The following is a 24,094-nucleotide window of genomic DNA, read 5'->3' on the forward strand; positions in this document are numbered from 1 at the left end:
TAACGCACAGTGTGTGATCCAGTATCAGCTCAGACTATAGATTCAGACTAAAGCATCTGGATGAGGCTTTAGCAAACTATAATAATATAATGTTGAATTAAATAATTATTTAAAACCATGTACGTTTGAATATTACATTGGCCTGGATAATTAAAACCCTTCATTAGACACTGTTCTGTTCATCCACAATGTGAAAGACACTGCAGGTCAACGAGAGAGAGAGAGAGAGAGAGAGAGAGAGAGAGAGAGAGAGAGAGAGAGAGAGAGAGAGAGAGAGAGAGAGAGAGAGATAACACACACACACACACACACACAGTCACGTCGTGTTAGCAGAGGTGAAGGTTGAAGACTGTTTCTCTCTCTCTCTCTCTCTCTCTGATGCCTTCCGGATATTTCTCTTCTCTCTCTGTCCTTCACTCTCCTCCCAGCATCCCTCTCTCCACTCCGAGTCTGACCCACTTTCCCTGTTCTGCCTGTTTCTGTTCACATGTTAACAGCCTCATGTCTGTCTGAGTGTGTATAAATAAACTAACACAGATCCATTTTTTAATGTTAGAAAAAAAACACTAAACATGTATTGTGCATGAAAACAACAACAATCCTAAGCAAGAGGATTTAAATGAAACATTCATATTTCTGTGCCACTAACTTCAGCAAACAGAACGACAGAATTAATGAGGTGGCTGATTATGATTTGACTTTTCTAACTTTAGTTAGTGTGTAATGTTGCTGTTTGAGCATAAACAACATCTGCAAAGTTACAACGCTCAAAGTTCAAAGCAAAGGGAGATATTTGCTTTTAAAGAAATCGCTTTTTAAGGACTACAACAAACGGCTGGTAGAGACTACACCACATTCCTCCCGGGTTAGTGACATCACCAACCCTAGAATTTACATAAACCCCGCCCCCTGAACACGATTTATAGATTATCAAGACTAATCAATGACTAGAAGATAACTACACATCAGCTTCATAAACTCATCAACTAACCATTCAGAAATGTCCTGTTGCTTCTACATGTTGTCACTTCTTCTTGAGTCTCTCCATCATTGTCTGACTCCGGTTTGAACATAAAAGGCTAAAAGTTTTTGAAATGTTCAGTGCATGTGTGTGCGAGATAAAAGGACACAAGCTCTTGAAGCTCCACCCCCTGTGCCGGGAGCAGCAGCTCATTTGCATTTAAAGGGAAACACACAAAAACGGTGTGTTTTTGCTCACCCTCAAAAAGTGACAATTTTAACATGTTATATAAAAATATCTGTGGGGTATTTTGAGCTTAAACTTCACACACACACTCTGAGGACATCAGAGACTTATTTTACATCTTGTGTAAAGGACATTACACCCCCCCTTTAATGTTTTTAAACAGGTTTCCATGTGCAAATGTTCAAGAACAGAGAGTTCCTCTTCCAAACTCATGGTTCAGATCTATTTATGACCATTGGAACCAGAGTGAACACTGGGACTTGGAAACCTGTTTGGAAAAGATCATTATTTAATCAATTGGGTTTGGTAGCAGTGGCACAAAAATAGCAAACTTCACTATTTATAAATCACAACGTGACATATTTCTGAGCTCAATGAGGGAAAAGAAAAATGGATGTTGAGATTAAATTTTATACATCAGGAATCAATCAAAAAGCGACCGTATGAACAGAGACTAAAAGTTACGTTTTTTGACATTTTGATTAAAAATTGAGGCCCAAAAAAGAGAAATATACACGGATGAATCATTCACAATTAGACAATATGATCTACAACATGCATTTAGAAAATAAAGGTGAATTGTAGCTGAAAATAATAGGGATCACTGAAGATGTTCATATGAGAAAATCTGATATATTAAGTAGTGAGTTTTGTTTTTAGCAAGATTAGGCAGTGCTACTTATTAATCAGGAAATTACATCATCTACTTTTTCTTGGTCTTCAGCTTGATTCATTAATGCACATTATTACACGCCTCCATAAAACCATAGAACAGCGCAGACTAGAACAGAAGAGAATGACCCTCCAAATGCGTGAATTGTCTGTAGAGTTACACTGAACTCTCTTCAAAAATACCCACTGAAAAAAACGATTTAATTTGCAACATGACAGTTTAATGTACATATTCCTCCCAGGATTTCTCGACGGACACAGAACAAACCTCAGTGACTGTGTTGACATGTAATAAACTTAATACTGCAAGTGTGCATGAGCATGAAAGCAGCGAACAGCTTATGATTCCTGTCAAAGTGATCGGGTCAACTAACTAAACCTGGTTCTGTTATTCATGACATCACGGACACAGACTCTTTAAAAACTACTTTTTGTTTCTCAGAAGAGTTATACTGCACATTTAAAGTCTTAAAGAGTTTGTTCATCAACTAAACATCAGTTTAGTGTGCATGTTCTCGGAGAGCTAAAGAAAACGAATGATTTGTTTTTTCTGTAAATTAGCTGACGGGGTGAACTCAAGGTCAGCTTCACAGGAACCAGCGAGAGAGATGTCATCCACACACAATCAGATTATAAATCCAGAGCACATCTTTAGCTGAGCAGCTGCAAGTCTTGCAATATTTTATTCTGAGTTTAATTGCGCAGGAAAACAGGGTTTACATCAGCACTGGACAGACTGAGCTCCACACACATTCATCAGAGACACCAGTACACACACACACACACACACACACGAGGCATTCAAAACTAATGTTTAGGAGAAAAACAAAATTGTCTTGTGTTGAAGAATAAAAAAATAAAAAAAATACTTTTTTGTCCGAATCTGAAGCACCTGAAGTTTCTCCAGAGGATTTTTCTCCAGATAATCCAAATTAGACGGTTAAATGCATACGTACAGTCTAAAATAAAAATTCAGGCATATCCAAGTCTTTAACTGCTGTGTTGTGATGGCTCAGCCAATCAGAGTTCAGAATGAACACACACCGTCTCTGAGAGGTTAGCTATCGCTCTTCGTGCAGTCGAACGGTTTCCACTCCTGAGCGAACTTCAGGACCTTCTTACGCTGGTCGTCGAAATTCTCGCGGATCGGTTTGCGCCATCGTCTCGGTTCCAGGTCGAGCATCCCTCCCAGGATTTCCTGACGGACACAGAACAAATCTCAGTGACTATTATTCACATGCATCATATTTGTGTCCCCCTGTAGTCAATCATTTCATCCCTTAAAACTCATCTTTGATATTTGAATCAAAATTACATATGTTTTTTCCTTCCATTCTTCATACCCTAAAATAGCTTGAATGTAACTCGACACCCTCATTTAGTATGCGCAGTTCTATGAATATGCAAATGAGCCCCGCCTCCACTCACTCACTCAGCTCAGAGATCCACTCGTTCATGAATTTACACATGGTTTGTCTTAAAGCATATACAAAAACATCATATAGACATATAAACAATATTAAAAACTTGATTTTTCACCACATGAGGACTTAAATTCTAAGAGGACCTCTTCTGCTTGTTTTCCATGTTCATCTTTCTTTAGTGTGTAATGTTGCTGTGTGAGTTCTTCTCTATATCAGTGTTTCTGAACTCCTGAAACGCCTCCATTGTAGTCTTGAGGTTCTTCCGGGAACGGACACGTCACAATATTCCTCATTATAATAATTCATGCGCAGAATAAAGGGGCGGGGCCTGGTTGAGTTAGTTAGTAGTGTGTTAAACTGGCGGTTATGGTGAGAGCGGGACATTTCCCAAACACACTCGAAGCGCTCGACCAATCACAACACACTGCTCCAGCCGACCAATCAGAGCACAGTGTGCTTTTCAGAAGGAGGGGCTTCATAGAGACAAGAACTAAACAGAGCGTTACTGACAGACTGGGAAGAGAGGAGCCATAACAATGGAGAATATGAGGAAAATAATGTGTTTTATGAACATTCAAGCATGAAAACCTGTTTTAGTAAAGCCCCGAAAACAAAATCAAGACTTTGTAAAAGAGTAAATATGGCCTCTTAATGATCATGCCCAGAGTCGCAAGCACAAGTGCTACTCTCAGACTTACTTTGCCGAAATAGTGTGGGAACTTCTGCTCGTTCTCGATGACGTGAGCAAAGCCGCCCTGCAACCCGAAATCCACAGAGAAGTACGGCAACCCTCGAGGGACCTGCGAAGACACAGACAACGTCAAATACCGAGACAGAGGAGGGAGAACAAGAGACATCAGGAGGAGACAGGAAGAACTCACAGCTTGTCTGATGTCTTTCGATGAGAGATCCACAACTTTCTTATTCATGGCCCATTCCTCGTCCGCTTCCATTATGGCTTTCTGATAAACAAATAAACAAAGAAGTTTAATGAGCGCGTTCACATTCACATAAGAATGTGTATTTGTTTTAGTGTTAATCTCATTAATGAAATCTATGACGAAAAAAATGTTCATTGACTACCTTTTTTTCCCCATGACTAAGACGAGACACCAACGTCATTAAACGAAAACTGACTATATCAACATGCAATATTGTTGACAGAAAATGTAGTTAAAAATGAGAACTTGACCATAAACACTGTTTTTGGCGAAAAAAAAGAAGACAAAAAATAACAGACTGTTTTCAACGCACTTTTCATTGATGTATACGGTTGCCAGATTTCAAGAATTTAAATCCCCCAATCTGCTTAAAGGATTAGTTCACCTTCAAAAGATTTTTTGCTGATAATTTACTCACTCCGATGTCATCCAAGATATCCATGTCTTTCTTTCTTCAGTCGAAAATAAATTAAGGTTGAGGAAAACATTCCAGGATTTTTTATGGACTTCAATGGCAACCAACTATCCCAATGTTCAAAGAAGGTTCAAATGTCCGTCTCAATGCAGCTTCAAAGTCTCGACACGATCCCAGTCGAGAAATAAGGGTCTTAACTCGCGAAACCATCGGCCATTTTCTAAAAAAAATTAAATATACATATACTTTTTAAACCACAAATGCCCGTCTTGTACCATCTCTGAGATGCGCCACGCATTGTGTCATCACATTGGAAAGGTCACGCGTCACGTCATCTAAGTTATTTGTCTGTGTTCTCCGGTTCAAAAAGGCAGGGAAGGGCGAAAAACTCCCTCTCATTTTCTCCTCCAACTTCAAAATCGTCCGACATCTTTGTTTTAATTTATTTTTATAATACTTTCTTTTTTTTTCGTGACCTTTCCAACGTGATGACGTAATACGTGGCGCATCTCAGAGATGGTACAAGACGGGCATGTGTGGTTAAAAAGTATATATATGGCCGATGGTTTCGCGAGATAAGACCCTTATTTCTCGACTGGGATCGTGTCGAGACTTTGAAGCTGCATTGAGACGGACATTTGAACCTTCTTTAAACACTGGTATAGTTGGTTGCCATTGAAGTCCATTCTGTGGAGAAAAATCCTGGAATGTTTTCCTCAAAAACCCTAATTTCTTTTCGACTGAAGAAAGAAAGACATGGATATCTTGGATGACATCGGGGTGAGTAAATCATCAGCAAAATTTTTTTGAAGGTGAACTACTCCTTTAAATGAAAGTGTCATTCAGTCGACTAAATCTGAGATCAAACCTTCTCCAGTGATGAACCGTAATAAATCCATAATCTTGACTATATTTGCGATTGTGGTTGCTGAATAATTGCACTTATGCAACCTCTGTGTGACGATACAAAGTGTGTAAATGTAAATGTAATTTGGAATTATTAGATTAGTTACAATTATTGAGAGAAGTTTCTTCAAGACATTCTCTTGATTTGTGCATATAGGTGAAAGTACAATAATGTAAAAATACATTTCTCAAATGACAATTGTTGTGATTATAATTTTGAGCAAAATAATCAGGATTATCAATTTAACCATTATGCGGCATGATGAAAAAGTTTTCATTGACTAAACAAAAACAGGACAAGTAAAAACCAAAAAAAACAAATATGATAAAAACTAAAAAAGTAAATTTGACACAGGACTAAGTCTAAGACTAAATGATAAAATAGCAGACAAAATTAACACTAGTTTGTTTGTTGAAATTCCTGAACAGTCGGATTCCAGAAGTAAAAATCCTATTAATATTCATTATATGTAGCAAATGGTTCATTAAAGGTGATCAAAGATGAGTTTTAAGTGATAAAATGATTGACTACAGGGAGACTTTAACGATACGCCACAGCTACCGTTGCACTCTATTGTGAGGGTGTTTGTTCCAAGTGTGTGTGTGTGTGTTACCTTAAAGTAAATGGGTGCCATGTCTCCGAGCTCTTTGGGCATCGGCACACACTCGTACACCATGTGCAGGTGTCTTTTCGGATTCATATGAGTCTCCATAAACACGCAGTCCAACTCCTGAGACTCAAACATGCGGACCAAAGCACGACGGAACATCTATAAGAGAGCGATATTAGAGATAAATCTGCTGAGTGTGTGTGTGTGTGTGTGTTGTTAGCGTGTTCTTTCCAAGCTGTGATCTAGAGATCCGGGTCAAGATGTTGTATAGTTACTGATCCTGAAATGTTAAAATATGTGTGTTTGGGGAAGAGGCAAAACATGTCTGTATCATTATGTATAATAAATGCATTATATATTCAAAGATACATTTTTACATTTACTAAACAACATCTTAATGGTGTTTGCCCACTTCCAGAACGTGTTTACAAGAACGTTTGCGTCTGTACCTGTATTTCGCTCCATATGTCCTCGTCCAGGCCCGTGGCCGCTGTGTGATGTTGGATGGGTACGATCAAACAATGACCTTCGGTCAGAGACACACTGTTCGGCAGACACAAGTACACCTGCGAGAGAATCACACACACACACACACGCGTCAGAGCTCAGAGCAACTTTCAAGCTTGCGCATTAATGAGGACAGCTTGCTAAAACCTAGAGCCGTCCCGCAACCTGTCTTCTGTCATCCCAAACACACATGGACAAACTGAGCATCTGGGAAAATCCTCTTAGCGCAGCCGAACACACGCAATGGACAGGCTGGCGGAGAGATTAGTCTTTTTTTGCTGAAGATATATTATTGTGTGTGTGTGTGTGAAAGTATGTGAGTATGTGTATGTGGAGAGTGCGAGTGTGCGTGTGTTTGTGCACAACCAACAGCAAGATTCAGTCTCTGTCTCATTACCTAGTGAGTTGCCTAGGCAGATTTTAGATTGAAGATTTTAGGCTGAAATGTTGTTTATATGACACCTCTAAACGCTTAAAGGTGTCATATAAACAACATTTCAGCCTAAAATCTTCATGTTAACGTCATGCATCATGAGTTTGGCAAAAATATGATTTTTTTTACAGGTTTAAAATTCACAATTATGGTAATTCTGTATGTACGGTAATGATGTGAAGTTAAACACACTATCCAAATAACTGTTTTCTGTTTTAATGTTTTAAAATGTTATATATTTCTATGATGGTAAAGCTGAATTTTCAGCATCATTACTCCAGTCTTCAGTGTCACATGATCCTTCAGAAATCAGTATAATATGATGATTTGAGGCTCAAAAAAATATTTATGATTATTATCAATGTTGAAAACAGTTGTGCTGCTAATTATTATTATTATTTTTTTTTTTGTGGACACCATGATACACTACCATTCAAAAGTTAATATATATAAGTAATCTATATATTTAAGTAATAATATTATATATATATATTATATATAAAATAATAATAATTTTATATATATATATATATAATTTTATTCATTAAGGATGCATTAAATTGATCTAAAATGACAGTAAAGACATTTATAATGTTAAAAAAGATTCTATTTCAAATAAATGCTGTTCTTTTAGAACTTTCTATTCATCAAAGAATCCTGACAAAATGTATCAGTTTCCACAAAAATGTTAAGCATGCAAAAATGGTTTTCAAAATTGATGAAAATAAGAACCAGTATTAATAATTCAGCACAAAATCAAGCATTTTTATAAGATTTCTGAAGGATCATGTGACATTAAAGACTGACGTGATGATGCTGAAAATTCAGCTTTGACATCAAGAAATAAATTATATTAAATAAGAAAACAGCTATTTTAAAGTGTAATCATATTTCACAATATATTACTGATTTTGCTGTATTTTTGATCAAATAAATACAGCCTTGGTGAACAGAAGAGACTTCCTTCAAAACATTTAAAAATCTAAATTAAAATTATAAATCTAAATGAAAAATGTAAACTTTTGACTGGTACTGTGTGTGTGTATGTGTGTATGCACGCATGCATGCATTATTTATATATATATATATATATATATATATATATATATATATATATATATATATATATTTGAAATGTTATTTTCAAGCAATAATTCATATCATGTGCATCTTAGAAAGTCAAATTCCTCTCAGTGTCAACAGATATTTAACTCAAATATGTTTCAAACTTGATTCTCTAAAAAAACCTCAAACTTATCCCAAGTTTCCCAGCATGCAGAAGTGTTTGTGGTAAAGCTGCTATGAAACAGTAACGTGTCGTGCCTTGTTTCCGACGGCTGTGATGAGATGTTTGGGAAGTTCAGGACTGTCGAAACAGTGTCGGCATTTCTCCATCCGGCCCGCTAACCTCCGCGTCTCGTGAACCGCTTTATTCCTCTGCCTCTCCTCATCTAGACCCGCTCTTTCCTTCTGCGCCGCGCTCGACACAAACATGTCATCCAGCGTGTAGTTATCGCCGTCAGTCTTCCCCATCATCTGAAAAACACGTCCATTAACAACACGTTCGCATGCACACTTTCATCATTAAAGGGGTCATCGGATGCCCATTTCCCACAAGTTGGTGTGATTCTTTAGGGTCTTCATGTAAAGTTTGTAACATACTTTGGTTAAAATTGCTCAATGGTTGTGTGAAACAACACTCTTTTTACCTCCTCAAAAACAGCGACCCGTTTGGGTGCATGTCTCATTAAAGGGGGGGTGTAATGCCCTTTTCACAAGATGTAAAATAAGTCTCTGATGTCCCCAGAGTGTGTATGTGAAGTTTTAGCTCAAAATACCCCACAGATATTTTTATATAGCATGTTAAAATTGTCACTTTTTGAGGGTGAACAAAAACACACCGTTTTTGTGTCTGTCCCTTTAAATGCAAATGAGCTGCTGCTCCCGGCACAGGGGGCGGAGCTTCAAGAGCTTGTGTCCTTCTACCTCACACACACATGCACTGAAAATTTTATTAGCCTTTTATGTTCAAATCGGAGTCAGACAATGATGGAGAGACTCAAGAAGAAGTGACAACATGTAGAAGCAACAGGACATTTCTGAAACGGTTAGTTGATGAATTTATGAAGCAGATGTGTAGTTATCTTCTAGTCATTGATTAGTCTTGATAATCTATAAATCGTGTTCAGGGGGCGGGGTTTATGTAAATTCTAGGGTCGGTGATGTCACTAACTCAGGAGGAATGTGGTGTAGTCTCTACCAGCCGTTTGTTGTAGTCCTTAAAAAGCGATTTCTTTAAAAGCAAATATCTCCCTTTGCTTTGAACTTTGAGCGTTGTAACTTTGCAGATGTTGTTTATGCTCAAACAGCAACATTACACACTAACTGAAGTTAGAAAAGTGAAATCATAATCAACCACCCCTTTAAATGATAATGATCATATTGCTCAGAAAATCTGAATGGCTTGATTATTGAGAGTGTTTAGGCTTTTTTTGAATGGATTTTTTTTAATTGTATGGTGATTGTGTCCACACACATCATATAAAAGTGAATCTTGACCCCTTTAAAGGTTCACTTTACTTTATTCGCATACACACTTTTATCATTAAAGGTTCACTCTGGCCTGCATGTCTGTGAGTTTAATCTTTTAAAGGCTGAAAGCGGGTTCAGGACAGAGGAATGAGAAATGTTTTATGAGTTCTATAAATCCCTGCTTTTCTTGCACTTTAATAGTAAGACAAGTACGTACTAGTAAATCTGTCTTTTATTGGGACATACTACAATGTTACAGATCCTCTTAAACCACAGCAATACTGGTCCAAAATACTTTGGAATTAGTACATTATCTTGTATCCTTTATATACTATTTACAATAATAATAATAATAATAATAATAATAATAATAATAATAGTGAATTTTAGTTATAATGCGTTTTTCCTAAACCCAAAGTGCTAGAGTAAAATAAAACAAAAAGCAACAATACAAAAGTTAATTGAAAACAACCTTAAAATAATTGAGTCTTAACCAACTTTTTTTTACTATGTAAATTAATATCAATATACTATGATTCATGACGCCCTAATTATTATCTTCTATGATAATATGCAAATTTGGAAGGAGCCATGCACAGCCATAAATATTAGTATTGTAATTTTACAGTTATATAATTATTATTGTGTGTTTTTTTCCTAAATACTTGATTTAATTTTTACAGTGAAATCACAATAGTAATATATATATTTATTTTTTGGTAGTCATTTTTATATTTTTATTTAGTAATACTACTACTAATAAATATTATTAGACTAGTATGCAAATATTACATCACAATAATTTCATCACAGTTGGTTCTTCATTCTTATTAATGTTAGTTAAAGGGAGATTCTCAAACTTAAAATACATTTTTTAATTAAAATAAGAATTATTATAATTAAATATTATTATTTTATAGCCATATTGATATGTCTTTTTTTTTTTTTTTAAATTGGCCAAATTGCGCAGCAAACATGGATTTGAAAGAAGAAGAAAAAAAAAAAAAAAATCACATTTTTGGATTTTTAGCAAACGTGGATTTAAAAATAAATAAAAGAAATATCACATTTAAAATTCCAATTTTACTAATCAGCAAAAATTGCAACTCGATTTTTCGCCCAAATCTTGCAGCCCTACCGGCATGTGATCTGATTGGGCAAAAGGGGTCTTGAAACTCGACTGTGGAGCAGCGATTGGATTGGTCGTCAGGAGTCATGTGATCTGACTGTGTGGATTTACTGCTGATTGCTGGTAAAACTGCGGGTCATTAGTGCGGGAGTAACATCCAGAAAACAGCAGTGGCAGATGTGACCGGGCCACAGGGATTACGCTAACAGAGTGTGTGTGTGTGTGTGTGTGTGTGTCACGCTCTCTTCAGACACCAACACACACTAGAGTGAGAGAGGCTTATATTATTAACGGTGTGGTTCAACAAGCAGACAAGGAGGCGATGTATCCGTAGCAACGGGTGATCTGTGTGGGAGCGTGTGTGTTCACACTGGCATGTTTGATTGACAGATGGAGAGGAGTCGAGGTGAGCGCGAGAGTGTTGGAGAGTCTGGATGAAATCAGAGTAAATCTACACTTATTCTCCGCATCACTGCGTTCAGACTCCAGCTGAACCGTGAAAACCTAGACAGACCAGAGAGTTTGAGCTTAGTGTGTGTGTGTGTGTGTGCAGTTCTGTTGGTAACTGTCTGGATTACATGGACAGCAGAGAGGAGATAAACACACAAACTACTAGATTTGCATTTTTTTAGATTTGCAGAAAATAGAAGAGCTTGCAAGGCAGCAAAAGAAAAGTTTCAGGTAATCGCAGGTTTATGTAGGCACACGTCCTAGTTTCAGTCGAGCGCTTGTGAATACACACACAATACGACACTGTAAAGCTGGCTGTTAAATAGATGCAAAAAAGAGCAATCACAATTCTCGAGAAAGAGCCGTACGCAGATATCACAATAACTTCATCACAGCTGGTTCTACAATCTATTACTGTGACTCAAAGGGAGATTTTAAATGATTCAAATTTAAAATGATGAATCATATAAATAAATTCTATAATTATTACAAAAATAGTCAAAAAAAAATACTAAGCACATTTCATTATGCAAATAAATGCAAGCGAGAAAATTATTTGCATTTTTAGTATGCAAATATTACACTGATATCATTGCTGTTGGTTATATTTCACATTTTGGACATTCTGTTAAATGTCAGTCAATGGGAGATGTATAACTTTAATCTTACATTATTTTAATCTTCTGGTGCTGTTCTGACTTTTTTGACAAACATTTTACCTTTTTTTTTTCTTTTTTACTTAATCATAATGGTTTGAAACTTGGTTTTGGCACTTGTGTGATCACGGACATGATTCGAGCTTAAATAGTCCTGAAAAAAAACAAACAACTTGCACTTGTATTGTTCACGGTCTAAAATGAGCGCATTGGAAACTAACGAGAGACGAATTTCCTCCAGTGGAAGCGTTTGGTACTGCAGCCGAACACAATCTCACTGAAAGCTCATTTTTTGAGATATCAGGCTCAAATTTGGAGAAAAACTTGTTTAGATTTATTTCTTTGATTTTCTCTCAGTTTCAGAGTAAAATGTGTTTTGGAAAATATATATTTCATATAAAAATGTAAAAATATATATATTTTTTGCCTTTTTCATAATAATAAACTTAAACTTATGAATTTTTAGTTTCACTTTTTATTTTATTTATTTACTTTTTTAACTTTTCACATCAGGAATAATCTGCCAAGTGTCATCTTCAAAAAGAGACCGAACTTAAGTGTGTGCTTGAGATTTATGACAGCCTAAATTGGAAATTTAATTTTCAGATCTATGCTCAAAAAGTGATTAACTTTAGTTAATAAATGGATCATAACTATTCCATAAATAAAATTGAGAACCATAAAATTTCCTAAAAATATAAAATATAAAAGAAATTATTGAACTGAAATATAGTACATTCATTTAGTTGAAATAAAAATAAATAATCCGGCCGCACCAGAGGGTTGAGCATAATATTTCATAAAATGATGACCATAAAGCAACAGATGCAAAAAAAAAAAGAGACCAAGCACATTTAAAAGTATGCAAATACCATAATGATGTCACTGGGCTGTCAGTTAGATTTTGAATAACGAACATTCCGTCAAAGTGATGTAGATGTTCTAAAAATGATCTGCCAAAACGTTTGAATGAAGGTAACTATGTCAACAAAGACGAAACTCAATGTTTGAGAAATATCCCTACAATGCTGCCTTACAAGCACTGCGATTACACTGACTAACTAAACACTCAATTCTGCCTTCTGCTGATGAAATTGGTGAAATAAATATATTAATAACACTTTTAGCTGCTATGTTATGGTAACTTGGCAGAGAGAGAAAGAGAGAGAGAGAGAGAGAGAGAGAGAGAGAGAGAGAGTGAAGTGCCGCTAAAATGTGCAAATGTTTGTCACTTTCATATTTCTCGTCTCCATGGCGACGGTGACGTCTTAGTTTATTCTAACAGATTTGAGTCGCCCTGCCGGGGTTTAAAGTCTGCGATCGGAGGAGAGACTGAGAGATTGATCACAGGAATACTGCGGCTTTTACCGCCACCATCTGCCGATGCCGGTCTGGCTCTCGACGATAGATGAGCACAGGAAGATATATGTGTGTGTCTGTGCTTCAGAAACTCATTTCTGACACACTGAGGCATTTCAATCTTTTCTTTACAGAAACTACGAAACACTGGAAAAAGAAAAATGTTTAGGCCTAAATTTAAGATAATTTAATTGAACTGCATGTAAAATTGACATGTATTTGGATGCATTCAATTTAATGCAATGCATTTTTTTAACTGTATATTGTATACATATATATAAATGTATATATTTAAATGAACAGATCCGTGACGCTTCTAAACAATTATGATTATCTAATTCAAATAAAACTGATGCACATTAAAAAAAAGTAGCCGTTTCATTTATGTATGACTTGCATCACATTATGTTCAGTAGTTTGTTTATAATAAAACTGTGTAAACCAATTTTATATGCAATTCAAATACATAAATCTTACATTTATAAAGATTTTTTGAGTGCATCTCACAGGAGACAAATCAAATGTGTAGTCGTTACATTGCTGCTCATTTGCAAAAAGCAAAAAATGATTGCATCGCATCACTACTCTCATAAAAAAATATTAACCTTGCTTTTTCACTGCAAATGTTTTTATGAACGTCCCTTTAGAATTAGAGACTGTTCCACACTTTCATTTTTCTGTGGATTTTCTTTATATCTCCCAATTGCATGTTATAAAGTCAGAATTGTGTGATATGAACTTGCAATTATGAAGATAAAAAGTCACAATTATCTTTTAAAATGTCTATTCTGTGGTGGAAACGAGCTCGCATGTTCATCAGTGTTTGGTGTGTGAGGAGATGGGCGCTCACCTTGGCGGCCATGCGTGAGTAAAGAGCGTTCTGATCCTCCGCAGAGCTCATCTTCTCCCGCCTGACCATCTCCCGCAGATCCATACCATCATCATCCTCAAAGTAGCGCACACGCTCGCCGTCCTGATGCGTTTCCACCTAAAAAAAAAAAAATCACACAAGAGGAGAAAATGTGACTTTAAGGGCCTGTCCCAATACCTCCCCTTACCCTAGATTTCTGCCCTAACCCTTGTTTTTGCGCGTTCTCGTGTAGGGGTAGGGTGTCCCAATACTCTAAAGAGCAAGGGGGAGTGCTATTCCCCCCTTAAAATCAACCCTCAAAACATAGTGCGGTCCGATGCAGGCTTACAACTAAGTGGAAGATGAAATTACCCAGGATACCTTGCGGGCTCAGCAAGCCGGTAAATTTTTTTAAACAAGATGGCGGACACCGCTGGAAAGGAATGTTAGAAAATATTTCACATCAAATATACATCTTATCTGGGTAGTTCATCTAATTTTATTTTCGATGTTGGCTTCCTATTATTATATAAAGAAGACGTGAGGTAAAACTATTAAAAACTAGCCGCGTTCGTCTAGTGCTTCATCTTTTTCTTCACTTCTCCCTAACGTTAAACCCAAACAGCACTGAGCACAATCAGTGATTGTTGTAAAATGCAGTGTCTGCTGATTATAAATTGCGGGAGGTGTTTGATTGTAAAAAGAGCTATTATAAGCACAATGATCCGCGCAAGAGACGTTGACCCTGTTCCCATGGCGGCGCGCGTTCGGAAACGGACTGCAACTAACTTAGACAAGCAAACTATACTTTGGGTTTCATGTGCGCGTCTAAACGATCAAATACAGACAAAAATATGGCTAAATGACCGGTTTGGAGATTCACTTTTTATGTCTTACAGTGTAAATAGGAAGCTCACTAGTGTTTGAGACTGTTCGTGTATGAGTAGTTTTGCTGGAGTCAAACCTGTGTGTGAATATCCACAGGGCCTGATGGAAAAACTAAAAGCTCAGATGGATGCTGCCCGACGAGCCAAAGAGAGCCGAGCTTCACACAGTTTATGTCTTAAATGGGAGTTAGTTGTGGAATAGTTGGGAGAAAATGTGTATTATTAGATCTGCATTCGGTCTTAAAGTGGCAGCGTCTAATAAACCTGCGAATGATTACACCTTTAATGTGAATAAAACAACTAAAGGCAAAGAGAAAATTACTCCCAGCTCTTGAATGAATAACTTTAGCTTTAATGAGCATTAATCTATCTATAATAAACTATGCTGTGTTATTTTACATTTGATTACTTTATTAGATTTCTAGCATATTATTATGGATACTTATATCCTGATCATAACTGGGATAGTTATGTGCATGTATATAATTTGCATATAGTGGTGTCCTATTTCATAGGGAAAGATCTTCAACTCCACTTCCCCTCGTTGAGGGGACTTTACTTTCGAGGGCACTCAAAACCAAGTGGAAGTTTTAAGGGGGGAGAAATGGGACAGGGCCTAAGACTTCAGGCAAATGTTAATTTAAAGACGACCTCTTCTGCTTGTTTTCCATGTTCATCTTTCTTTAGTGTGTAATGTTGCTGTGTGAGTTCTTCTCTATATCAGTGTTTCTGAACTCCTGAAACGCCTCCATTGTAGTCTTGAGTTTCTTCCGGGAACGAACACGTCACAATATTCCTCATTATAATAATTCATGCGCAGAATAAAGGGGCGGGCCTGGTTGAGTTAGTTAGTAGTGTGTTAAACTGGCGGTTATGGTGAGAGCGGGACATTTCCCAAACACACTCGAAGCGCTCGACCAATCACAACACACTGCTCCAGCCGACCAATCAGAGCACAGGGTGCTTTTCAGAAGGAGGAGCTTCATAGAGACGGGAACTAAACAGAGCTTTACTGACAGACTGGGAAGAGAGGAGCCGCAACAATGGAGAATATGAGGAAAATAATGTGTTTTATGAACATTCAAGCATGAATATTTATGGAAGCTTGTTTCCGCCACAGAATAAGGAATAAAAAAGGTAATTGCGACTTTTTTTCACCGAATTATATCTCGCAATTCTGACTTTATAACACACAATTTGGAGAAATAAAGTCAGAATTGTGAGATATAAATTCGCAATCGTCTTTTTTCCCTTAGAATCAGACTTTATAACTCGCAATTGCGAGTTTATATCTCATAATTCAGACTTTATATCTCACAATTCTGAGAAAAAGGTTGCAATTATCTTTTAAAATGTTTTATTCTGTGGCGGAAACAAGCTTCCATAAAAACCTGTTCTAGTAGAGCCCAAAAACAAAATCAAGACTTCCCTTTTAAAGTAAATAAACTCCAAACAAAGTACCAAAGTTAGCAAAATCACATCTGATGTTGCACATGTGAGTGTGTCTCACCGCTTTCCGCTTCCTCCGTCCTCCTCGAGGCTCCAGTGTTTGCGACGGGGCGTTGACCGGCCAGGCTCGTCCCGACGCGTCGGTTCTGAACAACACCACTTCCTTCTCCGAGTCGGTCGGCGCAGACGCTTGTTGGGTCTGGGCTCTTCTTTGAGCTCGGCTCTCTTTGGCTCGTCGGGCAGCATCCATCTGAGCTTTTAGTTTTTCCATCAGGCCCTGTGGATATTCACACACAGGTTTGACTCCAGCAAAACTACTCATACACGAACAGTCTCAAACACTAGTGAGCTTCCTATTTACACAGCATTTTCTGTCCAAGTATGTTTGATGAGCTCACCGTGTTTCCCATGAGTTCTGCCTTGACGAGTTTGGCTCCCAGTTTATTCATCTCTTCATCCGTTAGGATCAGTTCTTCCTCCTCCTCTTCCTCACTATCTGAACTGGAAGATTAGCAAACACAATCAGTTTTAGCATAAGTAACGAGTAAAAATGTCAAGAACTTGTATAGAACAAATCAATTTCCCTGACTTCACCATGACATTTCCCATGAATCCATTACTAGATACGAATTCCCAATAATCGTGTTGATTCATCCAGATTTGCTTACAAATCACGTTTAACCAATTCAATGAAAAAGACCAACGCAAAACAACGACAGAAATTAGACTATGACTAGTATGCCCTCATCTTGCGTAGAGAACGTTTTACTCCACAGAAGATCAATATCAACCTGATTAAATATTTAAAAGCAAATCAAAACTAGGAAAAAAAAAACGCCTGAAAAAGCACAGCTTTGAAATTCCTTGACATTTGTAGGATTTACATGAGCACTGGGGTGTCTAGAAGAGCCTGAATTCACGATGTGAGTTCTAGAATTAATGTAAAATTAGTTCTCTAGAATTCATCGAGTTCTAATGCTTATCGAGATTATGCTTGTGCTTTAATTCAGGATTATGCTTTTTTGCAAGAAATGTACAATGTTAATATTTAGGGGTGCACCGATCCGATATTAGGATCGGATATTGGCCGCGATACTGATAAAATAGCTGTTTTTTTTGTCGTCACAGCAGAACCTACGTCATTCGTCAGCTTCACGTGTGTCGCATGCTAGAAGCAACATGGAGCGAGCCAGAGGCCGTTTCTCAATACCAAGTACGCAAACTTCGGACTTGCGTCCGTCCTTGGTAGTTCGGACTTGCCAAGTTCGACTCAGCAGAACGAACTCCCGAGGACGAGAGGATGCGAGTCCGGTTATTCTGCAAATGGAACAGCAGCGCTCTTGATCGCGTCACTCAGCTCGCTCTGGCTACTCCGGTCATCTCTTTATGTATATTTTAGCCAACAATAAAACGAAGTATGTTATAAAACACCACTCTGCCTCTTTTCATTTAAAAAAAAATCTTAAACATATTAATGGCCACATAAATGTGGTTCAGGCAAACGCGTACATTGATTATCTTTACTGCATATATTTATAACAACACGAAATATAAAACACAACCCTGCTTCTTTTTTGTTTTCATTTTTAAAAATATGAAACATAATGATCATTAAAACTGACATTTAAATTTGCCATTGCTAATTAAGTGAGCATTCACAGGTCATGTTTGTGATGGTGGTGTGACACTGCACTACATTACAATGTTTGGTTATTATTATTTGTATGTGTGATCAAGTTGTTCGACCAAATTTTTTTATTTTTATTCTCAGGTTCAGCTGCTATGTTGCATTTTAAATTCCTGTTTGCAGGACTTTGCACTTTATATTTTTACATGTTTACAATTTTTGGAAACTGTCAGATTACTATTGTATGTTAGACCAATACACTGTTTTTTTGTTTCCACTGCTACATTTAATTTTTTTTTACATTTATTTAAAGAAGTTTGATTATATTCTATTTTCGATTTGAATGCACAATTGTTTTTTAAATAATTAAGAATTCAACACATTACATACATCTGTTATTTTGTCTTAGTTATGTTTAGTTAGTAAAGTCTGGTGCCTTTTGTCTCTTCAAGGAAGGTATAAGGTGGAAGGTATACAGTTTATTATTAATTCAACTATAGTATCGGATCGGTATCGGGTATCGACAGATACACAAAGCCCAGGCATCGGTATCGGGACTGAAAAAGTTGGATCTGTGCACCCCTATTAATATTACTACAGTATATTACACTGTATAGTAACATACATTAAAATATATTACAATAATATGCAATAAATGTAAAAATATAAATATTAGTATGTATGTATGCATATATATATATATATATATATATATATATATATATATATGGGGAAAGTTCCTGCGGTGGAAACGTGGCTTTACACATAAGGAAATAAGGCAGATAGAGTGAAGTATCTTCTAAAACCCCCTGCTGCTATTCTTCATTCTGACCTGCTCACTGTTGTTGTTGTTTTGCTCTCCTCCTGCAGGGCGGCGCTCTTCTCTGTGTGCTTCTGTGGGGTCGGCGTCGCCTTTGAATCACTGCTCTTCCTCCAAGCAGCTACAACCCCATCATCATCATCATCATCAGGTTTTCTGAATCCTGTCCTCTGATTGGATGAGGAGCCCTTCTGCACCCCCCTCCTCAACCCTGGCCCTGCGCTCGTATCCTCGTCGGCATCCGAGGGTTTGAGGAACTTGTCCTTGAGGCTGTACAGAGAGGAAGTGATGCGTCTCTGAGACTCCGGATCCTCGTCTGGATCCGGCCCGGATCTCTGATCGCGTTCTTCGTGGTCGAGAGACCTTCTCTCAAAGTCTTGCTCTCTCTCTCTCTTAGCATTTGGAGATTTGTCTCGCCGTCCTCTCCTCCATTCTTCATTCTCTCTCCCTTCTTCTCTCTTCCATCTCTCTCTCCCTTCTTCTCTGTCGTCTCTCCTCCATCTCTCTCTCCCTTCTTCTCTGTCGTCTCTCCTCCATCTCTCTCTCCCTTCTTCTCTTTCGTCTTTTTTCCATCTCTCTCTCCCTTCTTCTCCGTCGTCTCTCTTCCATCTCTCTCTCCCTTCATCTCTGTCATCTCTCCTCCATCTCTCCCTCCCTTCATCTCTCCTCCATCTCTCTCTTCCCTCGTTTCGGTCTCCTCTACTGTCACCCCTCTCTTCTCTTCTCTCTCCATACGCAACCTCCTCCGCCTCTCGCAGTTTCTTCTGGAATTCCTCCATGGACTACAGAGGGAAGAGAGAAATCACATCATTAAGGCCAGTTTCCACCAAAAGCGGAGCAGATTCACTAGAGTTCAGTACATGTCGACCCCGGTGGGAAATGGTGCACTGAAAACATTCAAAACACCCATATGGGTTTCAGGGCTTCGGGTTCCAGAAGAGAAAATAACCATGAGCTCCATATGGCAGCATGATTTCAACTTCATTTTAAAAAACATTTTTATGAGCTAAACTACCCAGGAATCCTGAAGAAAAAGAACCATCTTTTTTCTTATTGGACTTATCTAATATTTGAATAATATATTACAACTCACACACACACACACACACGTGTATGTGTTTCTATATATATATATTAGTGCTGGGGGAATTAACGTGTTAATCTTTGCGATTAATTTAAGATGTTTAACGCGTAAAAAAAAAAAAAAAAAAAACGCAATTAACGCAGCATTTTTTTTTTTGCCTCGTTTTAATGATTTCCTGTTGCGGCTGCTATTGAAAAGGCCGAAAATATGCCGTCCCACCCCTCCGTGTTCGGCGATCAGGTTTCATTCTCGCGCAGCTTTCATGAGCGGGTCTTTTCTGCTCCTTGTTCGCGCCGCGCTCTCCATTGTGTGTGTGTGTGTGTCGGCGCGCTGCGCTCTCTGCTCAATGTTCTGCTCTGTCATTAACGGCCCAAATGTTCGAATCATGTACCGATCACGCACTGGAAAAGCAAAGTCCGCTCAAATAACGTGAAATTTCTCAGTAGTAAACTTCTGTTTGCTGAGCTGGTATAGTCATGCTGGGCAACAATGGTAAAATGACCTGCTCTGATCACATGCTCTGGTAATAATAGCTTTGTAGGACTATATTTTATTTGGATAATTAGTAAAAAAAAAAAAAATCTGTTTAGTTGATTATGTTGATTGATTATTGAAAAAGAATAATATATTGATATATTGATGTTTAATATTATTTTAATATAGGGCTATTTTCTGTTCCTTTTTTTTCTGTGTTGTTTAATTTAATTAGGTGATTCTAAGTTTAAATATTAATGATTACAAGCTTGGGGGAAATGCAATTAATTGCAATTAATTACAGCAAATGTGCAATTTTTTTTTTTTTTTATTGATTCCCAGCCCTAATATATATATATATATATATATATATATATATATATATATATATATACACACACACACACACACAGATGATAGATAAATTAAAATATTATAAGACTATATTATATTATGAATATATATTAATATATAGCCTAATAAACCTACTGTCATCTGTGTCATTACTGTAAATCAAAGAACAAAAGAAACAGAAAATCCCTCACTGGTCTTGACTGAATAACTTTTGTAACTTTAACAAGGAGCAATCTATATTTTATTTCTAAAAAGAAAACTGAGTTATTTTACATTTGATTTCTATTTCTGAACTTTGTATTTATCTGTGCTATTGCTAATTTGCTTATTTGTTCTTATTGTATTACTGACTTGTCTTTAATAATGTTTGAAACTTATATTAGTTAGTCTAGTTTATTAGCTGGTTGTTCTTTAGGCTGCTGATTTGTGTTCATACTATTCAGCAACAACAGAATGTTTCGCAAAAAAAACCTATTTGACTTCTTTTCCTTCTCTTTTTTTTACCACATTGGGAGAAAAAAACTGGGAAAATCAATAAGCAGAATCGGAAACGCAAAAAATCAACCTACTGGGCGGTATAAAATTAAATAATTTACAATATTAAATCCTTATTGGTTGCAAACAGCAATGAATATACAGCATGACCAGTTTCATGAATGAATGACTTGAATGAGCTCTTTTTCAACCTTACAGTGTGTGTAATTAAAGAGAGATGTGTGTGTGTGTGTGTGTTTGCTCACCCCGTATCTCTCCGCCACCACACTCTCCACACTGCGCTGTTCTCTGTCGGCCTGCTCTTTCATCCTCTGATAGGACTTTCTGAGCCAGCTCACCCCTCCATCATTCACCACTGAGGGAGAGAGAGAGAAATCTGCGTAAAACATCTGTGAAATAAACACTTCCCGCTCAGCGTGTACAGAGCGCAGATAAGAGCGACTGCACTGTCAGCTCACAGTCAACATGAAACGCCCCATTCTAATAACGTGACATATTTCAGAATGAAACAGTGCATTGAAATGACACACAGAAAATGCAGGGAATCAATCATGAAAAATGAAATGAGCAGCTTGTTGGCTTTAACCCGTCTCTCCAAGAGTCGCAGCCAACAAAGCTTTTAATAACTTGGGTTGCACTATTAATAGTTTCACGTAGCCCGTTTTTTTTGCGAAGTTTGGCCCAAATTGAAGCTTATTTTGGCCGAAAACTGACCACTTAGAAATCTAAAATGTTATTGATCAATGGGGTTATCAGCGCCAACCTTTAACAATGAACATTTCTGTTGATTGAAATAATACGTTAAAGTGTCAAAGGTCATTGCTGAACTGCTCTACACTGAATACATTTGCTGTATGATTTACTTTGAAACAATTTTCACTCAGAAATTGCGAGTAAATTTCACAAATAATTACAAAGAAACAGCAAGTAACACATTGAATAAAACATGACATTTTCAAGAAGAAAAACTGAAATAGTATTTTCCTGTAAAATGTAACGTAATTTTTTTTATGGATTTTTCACCTGCGACTGTGAGATAAAAAATAATCTCTCGAAGTTTGACCATCTCAGATCATCAAATTTATTCTTTTAAATGTATTATATTGAATTACTAGTATATGAGCGGCAACAAGTTTTCACGTCAGTTTCTGCCTTTAAAAAAAAAATCCTGATTTCCTCACTTTTGATGTAGGAGAAAATCCATGGTATTTAGGATCAAATTCAATCATACAAGCGTTTTCTAAATGACGTTCATTTCGGCTTTCTTGTTTCGGCATTCACCTTTTCTAACCGCAGTACTGGAGGAGGCCTCTGGGGGCAGACCACTTCCTCCATCCTTCCAATAAGGGTTCAACTCTAACTTGTGAAGACCAGCCTGAGAGACAGAGGAAGACAGAGAGAAACACACGATAAACACAAACACACACTCCTCGTACAACAAAATCACGCTCTACGAAGCGTTTGTTGAGTTTGATTGCTTGGTTTGAACTGTTTGCATCAAGGATTTTTATTTATTTTATTTTCCATTGTTACTGTTCGTATCACTGTGCATAAAGTTCAGAGGAAGATCCGGAGCTGAAATTCAGATATGGGCGTTTGATTACCACAGCGTGCTGTAAGCGATCGACCAATCACAACAGACTGGGCCATCTGACCAATCAGAGCAGAGCAGCTCTCAGAGGGGCGGGGTTTAGAGAGACTGAATCTTTGAACGAAGCGTTTCAGACACTGTGAGAAAAGAGCTGATGCTGAAATGGATATTATGAGAAAATGAAAATGTTTTTTGACCTTGGATGCATGTAAAACTATTGTAGGAGAGGCCAAAACAACATTAGGAACCTTTAAAATAGCATAATAGAGGCCAGTAGTGTAAAGGTGGATCTTCACCAAATAATAAAAAGGAATGTGTCAGTTTTGAATGTCATAATGACATGGATGTTGTTTGAAGACACAAACGTCGCTCACCTGTTCAATAGCCTTTGCTTTCTCCCTCTCCACCTCTTTCTCTGCTTCTTTCTGCGCTCGTTTTTCCGCCACGGAGGTCGTCTTCATCGCCAGGAAGTCAAAGGTCATCCATTCATCTCTCTAGGAAAGGTCAAACAGACAAAGACTATGAAAAACTAGATTTAATGCATTGTTATGCCCAAAAATAAGATGCACCTTAAAAATAAGATTCTGTATCTATTTTTTTGCTGCTAACAAACAAATGGAGGAATTCTGGCGGGTGAAAAAGCATTTGTCTGTAACATGCATCACATTCATGTAAAGCAGACCTTTCGCATCTTCATCACGGCACTGGACACGCACACAACGCACCAGCTCTCACTGAAAATGAATGACTTGCGGTTGCTTTGCAAATGGATGTCAGTGTGACGCTCCTTACGGCTCAGAGAGAGAAGAGAGAGCTCTTCAATTCCAGTAATAACAATATTGAAGTTTCCACAAGTGGCTTTGCTGTGTAGGACAACAATCACCCACTCTGACACACTCGTATAATCTCAGTGTCTGAAGACTGTGATTACAGACCGCAGCAAGGATGGTCATCAGATCACAGTAAACTGCTGTAAGACAAACCGCCTCCATTAAGTGAAATTATTACACGGCTCTGTGGAATACTTGATTCTGATTGGTCAATCGCGTCATCCAGCGGTATATCATTACCACTGAGAACAGAAACAGGCTCATCCGGGTCACAGCGCTATACGCTTGCTAGGAATGGGTTTTCTTCATGGAAGTTTTGCTTTTGGTGAGCTAATAAAATATTAAAACTCAGTCGAATCAATATTTTGTGTACAGTTATTTAATTATGCCA

At 37.4% G+C, this 24,094-nt stretch overlaps 1 protein-coding gene across 2 annotated transcripts in view; it reads right to left on the minus strand.

Annotated features, from left to right (window-relative positions):
• Window positions 1–1,931: 1,931 nt before the first annotated feature.
• cwf19l2 (CWF19 like cell cycle control factor 2) overlaps window positions 1,932–24,094 on the minus strand; it is a 45,866-nt gene continuing 23,703 nt past the window's right edge. For both annotated transcript variants that reach the window (XM_084126280.1, XM_084126279.1), the window contains 13 exons: window positions 23,248–23,367; window positions 22,564–22,657; window positions 21,528–21,637; window positions 18,888–19,657; window positions 16,827–16,929; window positions 16,490–16,705; window positions 14,093–14,230; window positions 8,440–8,652; window positions 6,626–6,742; window positions 6,180–6,335; window positions 4,185–4,265; window positions 4,002–4,103; window positions 1,932–3,077 (listed from right to left, as the gene is read on the minus strand). In XM_084126280.1, coding sequence (XP_083982406.1) covers window positions 2,937–3,077; window positions 4,002–4,103; window positions 4,185–4,265; window positions 6,180–6,335; window positions 6,626–6,742; window positions 8,440–8,652; window positions 14,093–14,230; window positions 16,490–16,705; window positions 16,827–16,929; window positions 18,888–19,657; window positions 21,528–21,637; window positions 22,564–22,657; window positions 23,248–23,367 — 2,361 coding nt within the window. In that variant the 3' untranslated portion in view covers window positions 1,932–2,936. The remainder of the gene's footprint in view (window positions 3,078–4,001; window positions 4,104–4,184; window positions 4,266–6,179; window positions 6,336–6,625; window positions 6,743–8,439; window positions 8,653–14,092; window positions 14,231–16,489; window positions 16,706–16,826; window positions 16,930–18,887; window positions 19,658–21,527; window positions 21,638–22,563; window positions 22,658–23,247; window positions 23,368–24,094) is intronic.

This window comes from Abramis brama (assembly GCF_963993115.1).
Source record: "Abramis brama genome assembly, chromosome: 10".
Taxonomy (NCBI): Eukaryota; Metazoa; Chordata; class Actinopteri; order Cypriniformes; family Leuciscidae; genus Abramis; species Abramis brama.